The sequence below is a fragment of the Zootoca vivipara genome, chromosome 1 (genome assembly GCF_963506605.1).
Source record: "Zootoca vivipara chromosome 1, rZooViv1.1, whole genome shotgun sequence".
NCBI classification, from domain to species: Eukaryota; Metazoa; Chordata; class Lepidosauria; order Squamata; family Lacertidae; genus Zootoca; species Zootoca vivipara.
This window is the reverse complement of record NC_083276.1, coordinates 56,049,537-56,069,180: the sequence shown is the minus strand read 5'-3', so window position 1 is coordinate 56,069,180 and position 19,644 is coordinate 56,049,537. Positions and strand designations below refer to the sequence as shown.

The following is a 19,644-nucleotide window of genomic DNA, read 5'->3' as shown; positions in this document are numbered from 1 at the left end:
TATGCTTGGAGTGCGTCAGTTCTTTTAAACACACACAAACTGGTCCCTGGCTTTTGTGTTGCTTTGGCCTGTGATTTTAAGCATTTAATGGTTTTACTACTGCTGATTTTGGATTGTTTTGGTTTTATATGGATGTTGCACTTGGATGGGAAATGTTTTAAATCCTTAGAATGCGACTGTCATTTCATTTTATTCTCATACGTTAAGCAGCCTTGGGAAGGTTTTGCTTAGAAAGGCACCGTGGAAATATTTGGAACGAATAAGCATTCAAATTACTACTGCTGCCCTTTCCTGAGAGCATACAGAACTTGCAGAGGTCTTTGGTATATGGGAAGCAAATTCAAATTATTATTTTTTACTAAAACCCGCAGAGTACAGAGAAAGAATGCTGACTTATGAGAGGAACACATAAGTAAAAATCAGGACATTGTTCATTATTTAAGTTGTTGATCTCAGCCAAAATTGCCCAGACCTTTTTTTTTTTTTGGAGGGGGGGCACCTTTGGCAAGCCCAATCTCTCTCCCTCAAGCTTTACACCTGAAAGTGAAAGCATTATCTTCTGTTCCTGTCACATGGCCTGTTAGTCAGGACCTTCCTGGCTTGTCTCTTAAAGAGACAGCACACAACATCCCTCGTCTTCTGATTACAGTAGTTGTTCATCTCAGCTGGAGGACTCTGCACTCACTTTGTTGTTGTTGTTTAGTCGTTTAGTCGTGTCCGACTCTTCATGACCCCATGGACCATAGCACGCCAGGCACTCCTGTCTTGCACTGCCTCCCGCAGTTTGGTCAAACTCATGTTCGTAGCTTCGAGAACACTGTCCAACCATCTTGTCCTCTGTCGTCCCCTTCTCCTAGTGCCCTCAATCTTTCCCAACATCAGGGTCTTTTCCAAGGATTCTTCTCTTCTCATGAGGTGGCCAAAGTATTGGAGCCTCAGCTTCACGATCTGTCCTTCCAGGGAGCACTCAGGGCTGATTTCCTTAAGAATGGATAGGTTTGATCTTCTTGCAGTCCATGGGACTCTCAAGAGTCTCCTCCAGCACCATAATTCAAATAATTCTGCACTCACTGGGACCTTCCAAATAGGAAGAATTCCATAATTCTGCACTCACTGGGACCTTCCAAATAGGACCTAATACTAGCCTTAGCCATAGCTGCCAAGTTATCCCTTTTTTAAAGGGATTTTCCCTTATGCTGAATAGGCTTCCTCGCGAGAAAAGGGAAAACTTGGCAGCTATGGCCTTAGCAGAGGACATCTGGAGCTTTTCTGCATATTACATTTGTTTTTTTGTTTTTTAATTTGGCACCAAATTTCCCAACTTCCCAAAACACCAATGGGTTTCTGCAATCAATCAATCAGCAATATTTTTAATGACCTTATGATTCATTTTGCTCTTTTTGAATTCAACAAGCGACCTAAACAGATGTTATTTAGAAAATGCAGATAATAATTTTTTATTATTATTATTATTATTATTATTATTATTATTATTAAAATTTCTATACTGTGCAGATCACAGGGCAGTTTACAATATAAAAATGCAAAAACAAATACCATAAAAAGAATACTACCCCCGTCCACAATTTAAAAGGCCATAGATTGTTTAATTAGCCAAAGACCTGGGATGTAAAGATTCCAAATTAGCCTTTATTTACAATGTCAGATCATTCTTTTAGTTTTGGTGCTTGTGTTCAGATACAGAGAGCAATAAATCTTTCTTGTTTTTGTGGTTTGTGTACTCTGGTTCCCACACAGCTGAAAAAGCTGTATTGTCTCTATATCAATTCTACGAGTAATCATATTTATTTATAATAAATTAGAAGTTGCATAGCCCTGTCTGAAGCAAACTTTGCTGCCGTTAGCTTAGCTGCTATGAAAACTTGTCTGTGAACTTCTCGTGAAACCTCTTCCGGGAAAATACGCCATCGGTTGCTGACAAACAGTGTAGCATCTGTGAGGGAAGTGAAAGTTCAGTTTGTCTGGGAAAGAGTGGTGTGGGCAGCGAAACGAAGCAAAGAGAGGCCACCGGAAAGACACTCAAGATGATGGCTGCATTCAGCCACAACATGACTCGTTGCTAGGGGAACTCATTGAGGTACGACTCTGAGTCCTCCAAGTCGTGCACTCCCTCATCCTTCGAAGCACAAGGAATGTGAAGCCTCAGTTTCTAGCTTGGACTGAAACAACAGTTTCCCCTTTTGTCCAAATACAGGAAATTGGTTTTTGCAAACCATCGTGTGATGATAAACCAAGATTTTAAAGACAACAGCCATTAATGGAATATCACACTTCTTCCCAAAGGAAGAAGTCAGCATGCTGCAGGACAAAAAGAATACATTTGCCCCATGCAGGCATTCTAAAGGTAAAAAGTAAAGAAAGAGCCCTGGACGGTTAAGTCCAGTCAAAGGCGACTATGGGGTTGTGGTGCTCATCTTGCTTTCAGGCTGAGGGAACCAGTGTTTGTCCACAGACAGCCAGGGCCATCTTTAGCATATGTGGCGCCGGGGTGCGAAGATCTGCCCAGCGCCCCCAAATGTTCATCTTGCTACTGCCGCTGCCTCCTCCCGAGTAGTAATAAATGCTACTTTCACGGAGAGAAGACTGGGGGTGTGGGAGGGAGATGCTGCCTTCCTGCAGGGGAGCCTGGGGTGTGGGGTGAGGGAGGCTTGGGAATGAAGCTGCACGCCAGCCAGCCATGTAGTTGATGGGGCACAGATTCCATCCTAAGCTTCTGCAGGGATCGCTCTCCTCCCGCGGAGGCTTGGGAGGCAAACTGCGCCAGCCATATGGTTGGCGAGGCACAGCTGGCAGGCGTGCAGGGAAAGGGGAGGCTGCTGGCAAAGCTTCACAGCTCCCCCACTCGCTATGGTGCCCCTGAGAGGCCGGCACCCTAGCGCAACGAGCCACTAAGCCCTATGGGAAAGACGGCTCTGCAGACAGCTTTCCAGGTCATGTGGCCAGCATGACTAAACCACTTCTGGTGCATGGAACACCGTGACGAGTGCCAGAGCACACGTAAACGTCGTTTACCTTCCCGCCACGGTGGTATCTATTTATCTATTTGCACTGGCATGCTTTCGAACTGGGTGGAATGGGGCCTGTATTCTTTTGCCTTGTTCCTTGCCATACCTCACTCTCACACATTGCATCTGCACAAAAGTCCACATGCATAGGCCCAGTATGCACAATGCTTCCAAACTGCAGTTGCTGGAAACCCCAGGAGGGGAGAGTGCTCTTGTGCTCACGCTCTGCTCGCTGGTTTCCCACAGACATCTGGTTTGGCTACAGTGAGAACAGGGTGCCAGACTGGATCGGCCATTGGCTTAGTCCAGCAGGCCATCCTTATGCCCTTCCACCATATTTTGACTGTAGCTCTTTTGAACATCTCTCCCCACATTGGACTAGGATTCCTTAAGAGGGAAAATGGATGCTTAAGGGAAATGGATAAAGGAAGACGAGGAAGTAAGTACAGGGCCAGCCCTACCGTTAGTCAGAGTGGTGTGACAGTAGATACAGGGGCAGTGGGACAGCAGTTTCTCTGGCTGTTTGGCCTGATCATTCCCATATCAGAAGCTGGTGCCCTGGCAGCCACAATGCTTGCTTGTTGCTGCGCTGGGCATCCCGCCTAGTTGCTTTCTTTCAATGTATCACTGACAGTGCTACTGTGGAAACCCCTGACCAAGCACTCCCAGCATTCCCAGACTATCTTCCAGTCATTTTCCCATTTATGAAATCAACTTTTTGAAGGTTCTACATTATGTGATTTTAATTCCCAGATAGGAAAATCACAAATAGTCACTGCATCTCCACTTCTGCTACTTCCATTCGCTTAATGCAGAACCTGTAATCTAGGAGGTAGCAGGGGAAGAAGGAAAATTGTGAGCTGTGGAAGAGGAGTATATGAAGCACAACATTTCTGTGCTAGAAAAACAAACAAACGCTGGTCTCAGTGCATGGATAACCAGACAGTGCACTGAGTCCTGTATAAACTAGATCTAGTCACAAGCTCATTTGGTGTGCTGCCATGTAAAAAGTCATAATGATGACATGTGAACAATTTTATGAGTTGCATGTCCTTGCTTTTCAATTTGATCCTTTTACATGGTTTTGTATGTATCTGGTATTTTATGCATTGTGATTTGCTGTTATTTTTATTGATTATAGATTGGTAATTCTTCATTGTAATTGATAAGTGTAAGTGTTTAATTTTTATTTGCTGATGTTTAACTTTACTGTTTACTATTACATTATCATGTAAAGTGATAATGTTTTGCCCTAATGTGCATCAGTTTCAACTTGCTTACATTGAACCACAATTTAATGCCCATGCACCTTCCATGGAGAGATCAGTTTGTAGCTCATGGAAAGCCCTTTTTTTGTTTTTACCATAATTAACACTTTGTGTCATCAGCATCACCTCACTGCTCACCTCTAACTCTAGTGCTGCTTTGCAGCTGAGTGCTGGCCAAGTGCTGCCTTATCTCTGGCACTCCAGTGTCCTGCATCATCATGGCTTCATGACACCAGGCGGGATACACGGCACCCACAGTGCAGGGCCCAAGTCAGTGCCCCTGTTTGAAGCAGTATCCTACCGCTTTAAACAGTCATGGCTTTCTCAAAGACTCTGAGAAGTGTCATTTATTAAGGTTGCTGAGAGTTGTTAGGAGACCCCTATTCCGGTTATAGAGCTACCATTGCTACTATTCCCAGAGTTGGGAACTGACTTGTAATCTATTTTATGGCTACAGTCAATTAACAATGTCATAAATGGTTCCAGGTCTTAAAAATTGAGAAAAGCTGCTAAGGGCCATAATGTTGCCATCCAAGAAGGATGTTATATAAAAGGATGTCATATAGAGGATGGAGAAATGTTATTTTCTGCTGGATTCAAACTACAAGAAAGAAGATTCCACCTAAACATTAGGAAGAACTTCCTGACAGTAACAGCTGTTCGGCAGTGGAATTTGCTACCAAGGAGTGTGGTGAAGTCTCCTTCTTTGGACGTCTTTAAGCAGAGGCTTGACAGGCATATGTCAAGAATGCTTTGATGGTGTTTCCTGCTTGGCAGGGGGTTGGACTGGATGGCCCTTGTGGTCTCTTCCAACTCTATGATTCTATGATTCAATCATTGTGTGGCGCAAATGACCAAATTACCTCAGAATCTACTCCCATGTCTAAAAACAGTGAATTTCTTCTCATGTCCAGTTGATATACTCAAAACAACTCTAAAAGGGTTAGTTATAAGGGATTTACCTTTGAAGAAGCATGCTAGTTCTTTTTTAGATTTGTTTCTCTAGAGTCTTGGTAACTTGGTATCTGTAACAACCCTTCCTACGAGGTGTTTCACCAGAAGAAACAATAAAATAATAGGCCTATTAGAAATTTTCCATTTCTCCCCTCTCCAACCTATTTTTTCGTTTAAAAAAATGGCGTTACATTGACCCCGTTCCAGTCCTCAGGTACAGAAGCCAATTTTTGGTACTCTACCTCTTTATGTTTGAATATGACCCATTTCACATTTTTAGAACTCTTGGGTTGGTGTCATCTAAACCCAGTGATTTGTCAATTTCTAATTCATCTGTAAATTGTGAAACTTCATTTCTGGTCAGCAGTATTTGTCTCAGTGTAGTGGATGCTAGAGAAAAACCAATTAGTTTTAAATGAAGTTTGTAAATTCTTGCTGTCTAAATCACTTACCTATGACATTTTGCTTTATGTTTGGATTGTTTCCTATGTTCTCACAGAAATATTAAGAGGAAGGATGAACATGTGAGTTATATTCACTCTCATATTAAGCTTGTTATCTTAATCTCTCATATTTGCCTTTTTTATCCTGTCCTTTTCGATCTGTTGTTTCTTCTTAGCTCAGTATTTTGTGATTAGTATTTATCAACATAGCCAGCAACCTGTTTGTATGCAGTTCATCTGTTACATTCCTGTCTCCAGAAGAGTGAGAATGACTATGGAGCTGGGGAGGCAGGAACTAAGCTAATACTGTTAATATCTCCTGTTAATATAACAAGATGAACACATAGTGGAAATATTTCTGTAGCATCAAAGCCGTTATATTGATCTTTTAAAGTAAATTACTTTTTGAAACACCTCAAACATCTCAACTTGATTCATATTTATTGTTTTACAACAGGGTTTCCCAAACTTGGGTCTCCGGTAGTGTTTTGACTACAACTCCCATCATTCCTAGCTAGCAGGACCAGTGGTCAGGGATGATGGGAATTGTAGTCAAAAACAGCTGGGAACCCAAGTTTGAGAAACCCTGTTTCGCAATGTCACCAGCTCATATCTGAACACAGTGGACTGAAAATGTCAAGCAATGGGGGGGGGGAACCTCCTCAAAGTCTCAAAGCCACACTCTTTCCTGCCCCACATACATTTTGTACTTTCTTGAATTTACAGAGGCAATTCTGCCAATCTCCTGTTCTCTGGCCAATCAGCTCTCCACACCACTCAGACATTCCTAATCCAAAAGTATAGTTGTGGCAACGAGGTCCCTCCCATGTGTCTCTAAGCAGAAAAATCATGTGACTGATTGGGCTGCTGGAAAGTCAACCATGGTAGGAAAGCTCCTGCTCCATCTGTTGCTTTGAGTACTGTCCAGCACAGATTATATTCCAGTGGGCTCAAGATAGTTTTAAACATTTCATTGGTTACTCGGTGTCTGGAATCTTATTGTCCCTTCTGATTTGTACTGTTTTAAAAGCTATGAATCCAGTTCAGCTGGCATCATTTCAAGAGAACAGAGATGACACATGGAACAAACATATTTTAACAGTTAGCAAAGAAAACTATTTATACATTTTTCCATTCCTTTTTAACAACGCTTCAGAGTTTTCTGGCTTTTAAAAAATCACCTAAAATATTTAACGAGAAATGGGAATAGATTTATGGCTAAAGAATAGAGAATAAAATGCTCTTCTTGGGGTCTGGAATGTTTAAAGGGGGACTTGAACCAGACTTTCTATCCTGCTGTAGATTTTGTTTTCAAATGGCAGAGGAAAAATACCCTTGGTACTTAGCCAGATTGCTAAATTAGCTGCCAATGCTGCCTTCTGAATTGTGTGGAGTAATTTTAACAGACACATACTCTTTAAAACTGGGAAAGTCCAACAGTAGCACCAGAAAGCTGGCGTTTATTTTACAGCTAGTTTAAAAACTCCCATTCATCTGAAGAAGTGTGCATGCACACGAAAGCTCATACCAAAATAAAAACTTAGTTGGTCTTTAAGGTGCTGCTGGAAGGAATTTTTTTATTTTGTTTCGACTACGTCAGACCAACACGGCTACCAACCTGTAACTAATCCTATACCCACTTAGCCCAAGAGTAAGTCCGATTGAAATCAACAGGACTTACTTCTGAATGGTCATGCCTAGGATTGAAAAGGATCTACTGTATATTTCATATCGCTTTCATAACAAATAAGCATATGTCAAATCTCCTGCTTATGAATGAGAAAAATGAACTTGAGGGCAGGAGACTCTTAAGACTTCTGTTTTCACAGCTGAGGACCACACACTTCATAAAGGCCATCTCAGGATTTGCTTTGCTCAGGACTGAGCGTCTAATAATAAAACTGTAAGGAAATTCAAAGGTTCAAGAGCCACAAGAGATACAGAGAGGCAAAGATACAATTTTAAACATGCTTCAAATCTACGTCTCAATGCTGTGAGAATACTTGGTTTTTGTAATGTAATTGTAACAGCATGCCACCAAGGGCTAAAATGGCTGTTCTTTGTATTATTGGACAGAGCCATACATTATTTAAACTTAGGCCACCTATTGCTCAATAGTATTATGAAAAGCTCACTAATGTGCGGTATGGGAAAGTGAGAAATAAGCGTTTGAAAAGTGTCTCTTCTACAATACGTTGAGTTTATCAGAGGGAGCTGGACAGGCTTTGGGAGATGTGGCAATAGTCCTCATCTTCAAACATTTGGAAGGCAAGGACCACCAATAGCTAAGATGTCTCCAAGCATACTGTTTTCCATGCTACCCATCTCTGTGGGCTGTGCCATGTCTTCCATGTGATTCTCCCAAATGCTGGATGTTGAATTGACAGGGTCCACAAAATGCAGAAGCCCTCAGGATGTCCTGCTACACCACATGTTGTGGCACAGATGTATGTGTGTGATTGAAGCGCGGCTGAGGCATCTGTATGTTTAACTGAATGGAAAGAAAGGTCTGTAGATGTGCTAATGTAATGAGAAATGAATGAAAATAAAAAAAATTCCTTCAGTAGCACCTTAAAGACCAACTAAGTTTTTATTTTGGTATGAGCTTTCGTGTGCATGCACACTTCTTCAGATACAGTGAAATGGAAGTTTCCAGGCACTTATGTAGAGAAGGGGTGGGGAGGGGTGGGGATGGGGAGGGGGGATCACTCAGAAGGGTGGTGGAAATGGGTGATTGACTGACTGATAGCTGTTGATGACCGCAAACGACTGCAAATGGTTTTGCATGAAAAAGCAAGGGTGGAGATGGCTGAAGATCGCTTATCATGTATAATGAGATAAGAACCCGATATCTCTGTTCAAACCAGGTCCCTCCATGGTTTTGAGCTTGGTGATAAGTTGCAATTCAGCAACTTCTCTTTCCAGTCTATTTCTGAAATTCTTTTGTAGTAAGACAGCTACTTTGAGATCTTGTATAGAATGTCCTGGGAGATTGAAGTGTTCTCCTACTGGTTTTTCTGTCTTCTGGTTCCTGATGTCAGATTTATGTCCATTTATCCTTTGGCGTAGGGTTTGGCCTGTTTGTCCAATATAGAGAGCTGAAGGAAAATATTTTCATCACACACAAGAACAAGACAAAGTAGAACAAACTACATCCCCACAACACAACACCTCTCAACTTACTGGGGAACAACCATCACCCTCCGAACGCATCAATGAACAGAACATTGACCACCAACTACCACCGAAAAGAAGTTACACAAAAAGGGACTCCACATGGACCCCTCCTGATGGACACAATACCACACTAGATCTGTACATCGAATGCTTCCGCCACAGAATCCAAACGGATGTGACCAGAAAACACCATCGCTTACAACAAAATCTAAACCATGCTGAAAGGAGAGCCATAGAAAATCTCAGGAACAACCCAGACATTATAATTAAAGAGGCAGACAAGGGTGGAGCTGTCGTCATCATGAACAAAACTGATTACATCCAAGAGGCCCACAGACAACTTTCCAATACTGCCTTTTACATGAAATTGGACTCAGACCCCACACAAGCATACAAAAAAGAACTGAACAAGATTATTAAGGAGCTACCCCTACACATCCAAGAACAGATCCTCACAAACACACCAGCGGAACCTCGGCCAGGAACTTTCTATCTTCTACCCAAAATACACAAACCAGGAAACCCAGGACGCCCCATCATCTCAGGTATTGGCACCATTACAGTGGGTGTTTCCGGCTATATGGACTCTGTTCTGAAACCATATGCTATCAGTGCTCCCAGCTACGTACGTGACACCACAGATTTTCTGAGGAAAATACAATATTTGAACAATCTTCCTAACAATACTATACTAGCCACTATGGATGTGGAATCTCTATATACCAACATCCCACACAATGATGGTTTACAAGCCATAAGGAACACCATTTCAGATAAAACCACAGCGGACTTTGCTACCAAACTCTGCCACTTTGTCCTTACCCACAACCACTTCAAATTTGGTGATGACCTGTTCCTCCAGATCAGCGGCACAGCCATGGGCACCCGCATGGCCCCACAGTATGCCAACATCTTCATGGCAGATTTAGAACAACGTTTCCTTAACTCCTACCCACTCAAACCTCTCCTGTACCTGCGATACATTGACGATATTTTTATTATCTGGACACATGGACAACAGACCCTGGAAACCTTCCACCAGACATTCAATGACTTTCACCCCACCATCAACCTAACAATGAACCAATCTATGCAAGAAATACATTTTTTGGACACTACTATAAAAATACAGGATGGACGTATAGACACCACCTTATACAGAAAACCAACTGACCGACAAACATATCTACATGCTTCTAGCTACCATCCCAAACATACCAAACAATCCATCGTATACAGCCAGGCCTTACGTTACAACCGCATCTGTTCCAACTCTACAGACAGAGAATCTCACCTAAGAGATCTACAGCAAACCTTTTTAGAACTAAAATATCCACCTGATGAAGTTAAACAACAGATCAACAGAGCCAGACAGATACCTAGAGAAAACCTGCTGCAAGACAGACCCAAAAAAGAAAATAACAGAACACCACTAGTCATCACATACAGCTCCCAAGCTAAAACAGTACAACGCATCATCAGAGATCTACAGCCTCTCCTGGACAATGACCGCTCCCTTTCTCAAGCTCTGGGAGGAAGACCTTTCATTGCCTACAGACAGCCACCCAATCTTAAACAACTCCTCACCCACAATAATACAACCACCAGACTTAACATGGACACTGGTACCAGAGCCTGCAATAAACCCAGATGCCAACTTTGCTGCCACATACACCCAGACAACACCATTACTGGCCCCAACAACATCCAACATACCATCTCAGGACTATTTAATTGCTCATCCTCTAACATTGTGTATGCCATCAAATGCCAACAGTGCCCTTCAGCTCTCTATATTGGACAAACAGGCCAAACCCTACGCCAAAGGATAAATGGACATAAATCTGACATCAGGAACCAGAAGACAGAAAAACCAGTAGGAGAACACTTCAATCTCCCAGGACATTCTATACAAGATCTCAAAGTAGCTGTCTTACTACAAAAGAATTTCAGAAATAGACTGGAAAGAGAAGTTGCTGAATTGCAACTTATCACCAAGCTCAAAACCATGGAGGGACCTGGTTTGAACAGAGATATCGGGTTCTTATCTCATTATACATGATAAGCGATCTTCAGCCATCTCCACCCTTGCTTTTTCATGCAAAACCATTTGCAGTCGTTTGCGGTCATCAACAGCTATCAGTCAGTCAATCACCCATTTCCACCACCCTTCTGAGTGATCCCCCCTCCCCATCCCCACCCCTCCCCACCCCTTCTCTACATAAGTGCCTGGAAACTTCCATTTCACTGTATCTGAAGAAGTGTGCATGCACACGAAAGCTCATACCAAAATAAAAACTTAGTTGGTCTTTAAGGTGCTACTGAAGGAATTTTTTTTATTTTACTTCGATCCAGACCAACACGGCTACCTACCTGTAACGAGAAATGAATGAGTGTGTGTGAACTGAGATGAGGTGTGGATAACAATGTGGAAGATGTACATGTGCATTGCTTGGGAAGGGAAGGATGTGCATCTCTCTATGAGAGAAGACTTAATTTCGTGCAGTGAAAACCATACGGTTGGGGATGTTCATTTGTGTGCTGTGAATATAAAATAGCAAAGAACAGAAGTACAGTACTGTACGTCATTTAGTGGTCATCTTGCTTGGAATCCAGTTATCCTGTGTATATTCCATCACTGTTTATCCTGTACAAGATCTTAATCAGCTAGATCTTGGACAACAATGTTCTCAAGATCTTCAATGTTCTTTGGTAACATTGTTATGAGGAATATATACCTGTTTGGTAGCGAATGAAAAGAACAAAGAGTATTGTGGCCCTAGGAAGTGTTGTTTTTCACATATTCTTTTTCTTCATACCTTAAGTCCAAGACATGAAGGAGGAACTGAGCCATTACACCTAGTTGCAGGCTGATTATTTGATTTAATCACTTTGTAGTTACATTTTGTGATACATACCGGTAACTATATAGCAAGAATCTGTGTGCCCTGGTTGTAAATAAATGCTACAGTTTATTTCATGGACAAGTGCTACATCCTGAAGGCATTGGGTGTTTGGGGGTGGAATTCTTTTCTTTTGGGATAATGTTTGCAGTTAAGCAGTATCATACTGCCAGGAAGGATGGACAAATCGAAGGGAGTCACAACAACCCAGGAACTGGAACTTTTGACTAATAGAGAAGATAAAGTTATAGCTGTATATGACTTAGCTAAGGGATGACTAAGAGGGAGTCATCCTTCTTTGAAGGGTGTTAACATTAAGGAGGGCAACTAATATATTTTGATATTCAAGGCTATTTCTGGAAGAAATGTGATGAAATTCATTGAATAAAAAATGGGTGAATCTTGGGACTCCTTCCAAGGAATTAGATACATTAGATGTAAAATATCTGATTTTGCAAAGTACTTGAAACATTGTCCCTCTAGGCTTTCATAGTGGATTGGACAAATATCTCAAAATATTAGAGGAATGGATATTATGCTTGGCCAGTTGACAGATGGTGCTAGCCATTCCATCCTCAAATTATTCTCTACTTGTTTTATTACTAGTTATTACATATACCAGATTTTGACTCCCCATTTCCTGAAGCTCGGTAACATTTTAAAACATCAAGACTGGTTTTGTATTAATGATTAGAAATTGAGACCTAAACCCGGGGGGGGGGGGAGAAAACTGAGAAGCAGGACCCAGGAGAAAATAATTAGGAGAAGAACTCCCAGTGAGGAAACTGGGCAAAAGAGATGAGAGATTTTATGTTGGTGGCAGGACAATTATGGCTGGTGAAAGAGATATCTGTGGTGGTTGGGCCATTATAATATAATAATAATTTATTATTTATACCTTGCCCCAGCCACTCTGGGAAGAGTGAGTAATAGCCTGGTGTGATAGAAAGCTAAGTACCAAACAGGAAGTCAATAGTGGTGTTCAAAAAGCAAGATGTCAGGGCCCATATTAAACACCAGTGTTGCAGGTGAAGGTATGAAGCTGAAAAGTGGCTTGGAAAAGGCTTCCCTTATATCTTTTTGACCCAGTCGGTGTAACAGAAAGACACATAAAGCCACATAAACAGGAAGTCAGTATTGCAAACAAAAAGGCAAGCCATATAAACAGGTTTTCCATTAGCGGAAATCCTTGACATTTCCCTCGATGATAGGAGAGTTCTTTGTCAAGTCACATGAAACCCTTCACAAAAGAATAAAGCTGTTCCTCAGAACTATGTTCCCAGAGCATGATGCACATTAGACTTGGCATTTCTTGTGCAATATTTTAATGGATACAACAACAGAAGGGAACAAGGAAGAAAAGGACAAAATAGTAGGAAAAGGGGAAAACATAAATGAGTCAAGTTTCGCAAAAGCTCCCACTGAGGCTGAATTTTTCAAGTCACAAGTGGCTCATTGTATAGATTCATATTAACAGTAGACAGTAGTGAATCCAGATTATTTGAATTTAAAAGAAGAAAGGGGTCTGAGGGAGGAATTCAATATCACACTAAGGAGATGGTTCCACCAGGGCAAGCATTTTGGCTTGTATAATCCTCTGTTCTGGGGGTTCTTCAGACATACACACCCCGAGCCAATTTTGTGGGAAAATCCCTGTTGCACAAGCAGAAGTTCTTGCACAGGGCTTCTGCTGATGGGATTTATTAGCTAAAAACCACCCAGAGTCATTAAACACAGTGCTTAGTAGTGCCTTGGGACATAAATATAAATACATAGTGTAAGTAATACTTGTTACCAGGTGTGCTAACAGGATTTTCTGGGCCCAGTACACTGTATGCATCAGGAACTGGACTGAGGAGGAATGGTGGAGACCGCCTCCCCCTTCTCCTGAACCTTCCCAAGAATAGTATAGGGGCAGTATAGATTTACAACACTGGTTTGCAGAGGGTCACAGCTCAGAGATAGAAGAGGGGCAAAGCTGGGAAATAATGGGAGAAGCAGAGCAGGAACAGCTGGCTAACACCTTATCACTAGAGAGCATTCCAGGCCCCCCTTCTCCCAGAACACGGTGAGCAATGAAAGTAGGAGAGCAGAGAGCCCAGAGACAATTGTCCCTAAGCAGACACCGTAAGCATAAGGGAGGTGGTGCTGTTGATGACTGAGAAAGGAAGTAGGGAGAAGATTACTTGGAGCAAAACCATTATCCTAGAGACGGCATCCTGTGTCTCTCTCTGTGAATATTGAATAATATACCTTGGTAAGAGCTTATTGTCTTTCCAATTACTAGCAGCCCGCTGTGATGGAGGGGGGTCAGATTCCCTGAAGCCTGTATGTGATATGTTGATTGGGCCCTCTGACCCACTTGCAAAAAAGAACACAAATATGCATAAAATATGCACATGCTTTCTGTCATATGCAAAATTATGTTTGTTTTTTTGTAAGATGGAGTGGCCACACACATAATGTCTTGCAGACAGAATGTGAACAAGTGATGGTATTCCCATATTTGTATTCCCACACTAGAAAAGGATTAACCTGCCTACCACACAGCTGTTAAAGTAACAAGAACACTACTTCCTCATAATGCCAACCCTAAACCGAAGCCTAGTCTCTGCATACCTGGGAGGAAAGACACTTCCTTATTGGAAGACATGTATACTTTTGCACTGCAGGTTAACTATACAGTGAATTCTTATTGAGTGCCTGCAATTCAGCTGTTGCACAGCAAGGGACATGTCCTTACCTTTACGAAGTTTTCAAAATTTGCATTGGCCATTGGGAGTGGGGAAATTCTTGAACATCCACCTACACATATTGTGCATTAGTATTTGCAGAAAATCACTTCTAAGGAATGCCTTATTCTTTTATGGTTAGAATTTTAAATTGCTGGAATTTTAAATTCTTAGAAAACCAGAACTCTGTTATGATGTAAAGAGTTGAGTGAAAATAACTATAAATAAGTAATATAAATTCACAAATTCACACATATTACACCTAAAGTGCCTCTCAAAGGAACAATTGTAATTTTGTTTTATTTTTTTTACAGAACAAAGTTATATAGCTAGAAAAAAATGCAAGGGTAGATCAGATATAACGTGGGGAAGAAATTATGATACCCTAAATTGGCAAAAAGATAGCCTTTGCCATCCTAGATATTCCCAGACCATTGCCTGTGTTGGATGGGAATCCAACAACTTCTGAAAAGCTGGAGGTTAGCCACTCCTTCTCAAAAATAAATTGGGGTTCTTATTTTTTATATTTGAGTCATCTCAGCATCTGTCACTTGTCTTAATGCATCTCCGAATCATGAGCTGGCATGCCCCTTCCCAACCAACATTGAAGTCAGGATTGGACAAAGTGACTCATGATTTGGAAATTAGATCCACTCCACTCCCTTTCTGCCAACTAGGAATATATTTTTTTCTGCTAAAAGAGAGAGAATCCATCTGGACTCAGTTAGGACTACCAACGTTTGAGTCCTATATTACTGGCTCCAGGGTGGGGCCAAGAGATGAAGCCAGTGTGGGCAGAACTAAGAATCTGCCGGGTTTGGGATAGAGCCAGAGAATCTGATGAGCCATCATCAGATCCTGGCAAAACTGCCTGCACTGGTTACCTGATATAACATGGTTTTACTGGGGAAGGGCTGTACCAGAGATCAGGGCTACAGCATCTGCTTTGCTGGTTCCCAGGTTCAATCCTTGGTATCTCCAGGTTGGGAATCATTCCCAGCCCGAAACCCTGGAGAGGCCCTGCCAATTAGTGTAGACAATACTGAGCTACATGGACCAATGGTCCTTCTCGGTATAAGACAGCATACTGAAAAATACTGGCTTGTCAGCAATTCTAGGAGCAGGGCAGAGTGTGCTGGTTGCTGGCAGCACAAACAGCTATGGCAAGCAGTATGAAAATGAAGATCCTGTGCTCAAGTGGAGTGGCTGCTTTATAATCTCAAAGGATAATTGGCTTGGCTACTGTGAGTCTTTGGAGCCATGCCGCATCTTCTTAGTATATAACCTAGAAAAGCATGAAGCAATGTAAAGATTAAGAAATAGATTGATGTGAAATATGCTAATCCAACACAGGCCAACTCACAAAAGAACACACATACACACACCTCATGTATGTATGAATGTACCTAATTCAATGATATTTTGCTTGAACAGAGAAGGCTAGCAACTAGTCCTGTGGTTAACTTGTAGCTGCCTTGGGTATCCCAAGGTGTACTCCTAATTGCCTTAATTTGGGTAGGAAAACATGGCAGGATTCTTTATTCTTAACTAAATGTAAATCCTCCAACAGCAACTCTACATCTAACTGTTGAGAGCACTGTAGACTAGTGCAATGTTTCCATGGAAGGAAGCTGTTTTTTTAAAACAAAACAAAACAAAACAAAAAAACAGAAAAATATATTTTGGTGGAGGGGAAGCAAGGCAGGAATGTGGTCCAAATCTCCATTAATACGTTACTTTCTGCCTACCACAGGTTGAGTGAACTTTTACTTCAATTTAGAGAAATTGAGTAGACTATTCTGTGACCTAAGATGGCTGTTCTGTCTGGAGGGCAGGGATTATCTCATATCGGAGCTTGTGCATGCATGTATAGTATACTGAGTTTTTAAGACAGAGGATGAATAAGACCAATGATGCCTTCCAGTCAGAGTCAAGTCACTTCCGACTAGCAATCTGTTCTTTTACCTTGCAAAGTCCCCTGGAGTCAAGTTGCTCTGAAACTTTGAATTTTAAAATTATATAACACAATTTGAAATTAATAGATTAGACTTGTTTACAACTTTTTCAGTGTTATAGAGGTGTATGGAAGCATTCTCAAAATATTCTCCATTACAAATACAGGCATAAAAAAACACTTAAGCAATTTGATCGTTTGGAGTGTTTAAATTCAAAAGCATTTCAAAGGAATGTTGAAGTGCTTCCTGTTCCCTTAATCATAACTAGACATTTACTCTTCATGACATGAATCTTATCTTGTCTTGTTGCACACCGAACAGTAACTGTCCCAACTTGAATTCATTCAGATCGTGCATTGCTTGTTGGATGCCATGTCATTTTTCCTTCATGATGTATCGTCATATGATATCTTAAGCCATCTACCATTCAGAACTGCTATCTCCAACTGAACAAATCTCTCTTTAAAATCTCCATTTTGCAATAGCTTCCTTTCGATTGGTGATTAGATTGCTAACCTGCATGCCATTGTCGGATAACTGAGTGTGTGACTATCATGATAACATCAGCAAAAACACTGTCTGCTTAGGAGAACATAAAACACAATAGCTGGAAAGGATATTACCCAAAGGAAGCAATTATCTTCTCTCACCATGGAAGCTTAGACTGATTTGGGGCAAGTATGGGATAATCCTTTGTAAAAATGAGCACAGAAATATACGTGATAACTTTGGTTGTTGTTGTTTTTTTTAAAAAAAGTAGCTTCATTTGTTCTTGATTTGGAATTTGTAGCCTCTATCTTCCCAGCCTAGTTGATGAAGAATGCCTCTGCTAATCTCATTTCTTCTACACCCCAGCACCACCAATCAGAAGATGTGATCGAGTTATGCCACCTCTTTTCTTACACTGCTTCCATTAAGTATTTGAAATGCGATCAGAAGTCCCTTTCAGACCTTCCTGCTAAAAACTGGGAAATCAGGAGCAAAGTGAGGGGGGGGCAGCACAGAGTCAGTGCGTGTCACACACATTCTTTTAAATGCAGGAAGAGGGCTATTGCGTTGCATTTTTCTCCTCTTGAGATCAGATGTGTGTGTCGAGCTCAGATTTGAACTTGAAATGTAGACTTGTAGTATGAATGTGTGTACTAGACTCCATACCAATATTTCAGTCTTTAGTAGTCATTTTTGTGTGGGCAGAAAGTTAAAAACAGGCTAGATGACTCTCTTCCTGGCCAACGTTCTGCTCTTGATCTTCTGTATGCATTGAAGTGCTTATTGTAGTCAGAAAGAAGTCTGCTTCCATAATCATCAGTTAAAGATCTTTTGTATTGATTGGATAAAATTGGTATTGTTATAATGAGGATGGTATTGGAATGATATTGGAAAATCAATAAAAACATGTTTGTTTTTTTAAAAAAACCAATGTACCATTCACTGGCACTTCCTGTGTTCTTTGTTGTTGTTGTTGTTTAGTCGTTTAGTCGTGTCCGACTCTTCGTGACCCCATGGACCAGAGCACGCCAGGCACTCTTGTCTTGCACTGCCTCCCGCAGTTTGGTCAAACTCATGTCCGTAGCTTCGAGAACACTGTCCAACCATCTCGTCCTCTGTCGTCCCCTTCTCCTAGTGCCCTCAATCTTTCCCAACATCAGGGTCTTTTCCAAGGATTCTTCTCTTCTCATGAGGTGGCCGAATTATTGGAGCCTCAGCTTCACGATCTGTCCTTCCAGTGAGCACTCAGGGCTGATTTCCTTCAGAATGGATAGGTTTGATCTTCTTGCAATCCATGAGACTCTCAAGAGTCTCCTCCAGCACCATAATTCGAAAGCATCAATTCTTTGGCGATCAGCCTTCTTTATGGTCCAGCTCTCACTTCCATACATCACTACTGGGAAAACCATAGCTTTAACTATATGGACCTTTGTAGGCAAGGTGATGTCTCTGCTTTTTAAGATGCTGTGTTCTTAGTTATGTTAAATCCTCTGATGGCATTCTGGGCTCAGGTGTGCATTGGCCTTTAGTGCAGGTGCTTCTAGCAGTTTAGGATTATCATAACATATGTTATTAACCTCCTTATAAATTAATTTAAGACAAAGCCACTTCCAAATTACTCACTGAAATTAAAGAACTTGTGCCCACACGTTGCTGGTCTGACTTTGCATGTTCCAGTAAAGCTTTACATCAAAGCAAATCTTGGTTCAGTTTTGCAAGTAGATAAATTCAGAAGGTTTTGTTTAAAGGAACGTTTCTGTTGTTAGCATGTTATCAGAAGCACTACAGAATATAAATGCATGCCCGTGAAGGATGTATTTTAAACTGTGTATCAATATGCGTGCAAAATAGCAGATATAAAGGTACATATAATCTCACGGTTCTGGGCAAACATAACCACATGTAGATTTCTTCCTTCCTTTTTGTGACTTAAAATTCAAGCATCAACAGGAAAAGAAACCCGAGATGACTAACGCTGTTGACTTGATATTCCTTAAATTATACCTTTTTTTTTAAAAAAAAAAGAAGGCCTGAGAAACAACAGCTGAAATGGAATTTGAAATATAGTTGCTCTATTTTAGCACACATTGCCCCATAAACAACAATGACCCAACCAGAATTACGTGTTTACCTGTCTCCTTCTGGGCATTTTCAAATGCTGGATGTTGCTTAAGGGATATTTAATTACAGTACAATCCTATGCATCTCTAGTTAGAAGTAAGTCCCACACGGTTCAATGAGCCCTCCTCTCATTTTGAATATCCCATGTTTTGTAATTTGAATCACGTTTTAATACATTATATTTCATTATCTATTGCAGACTCTCCATATGCCCCTATTTTACAGGGGCGGTCCGGGATTTACAGAAGCCATCCCAGTTTCTGATTTGATCCCAGAATGTCCTGCTTTTCCTTAGGATGTCTCTATTTTCATTGGAGAAATGTTGGAGGGTATGGAGTTATGCGACCTCGGAGCCAAGGAGATAAGTAACTATACAACCTTTAGAAGATATCTGAAAGCAACTCTGTATAGGGAAGTTTTTTTAATGTTTAATGATTTATTGTGTTTTTATATATGTTGGAAGTCGCCCAGAGTGGCTGGGGCAACCTGGACAGGGTAATAAAAATAATAATACCGGTAGCAGCAGCAGCAACAACAACAACAACAACAATCTATAGCATTGAAACTTAAACAGTA

The 19,644-nt window shown here is 41.2% G+C and overlaps 1 protein-coding gene across 2 annotated transcripts in view; it reads left to right on the top strand.

Annotated features, from left to right (window-relative positions):
• Nucleotides 1-19,625, top strand: part of PDHX (pyruvate dehydrogenase complex component X) — a 101,222-nt gene extending 81,597 nt beyond the window's left edge. Inside the window, exon 12 of one of the 2 annotated variants that reach the window (XM_035116426.2) lies at nt 19,268-19,625. In XM_035116426.2, the coding sequence (XP_034972317.1) occupies nt 19,268-19,332 (65 nt within the window). In that variant the 3' untranslated portion in view covers nt 19,333-19,625. The remainder of the gene's footprint in view (nt 1-19,267) is intronic. The other variant, XM_035116442.2, reaches the window with a different exon arrangement.
• Nucleotides 19,626-19,644: the final 19 nt, after the last annotated feature.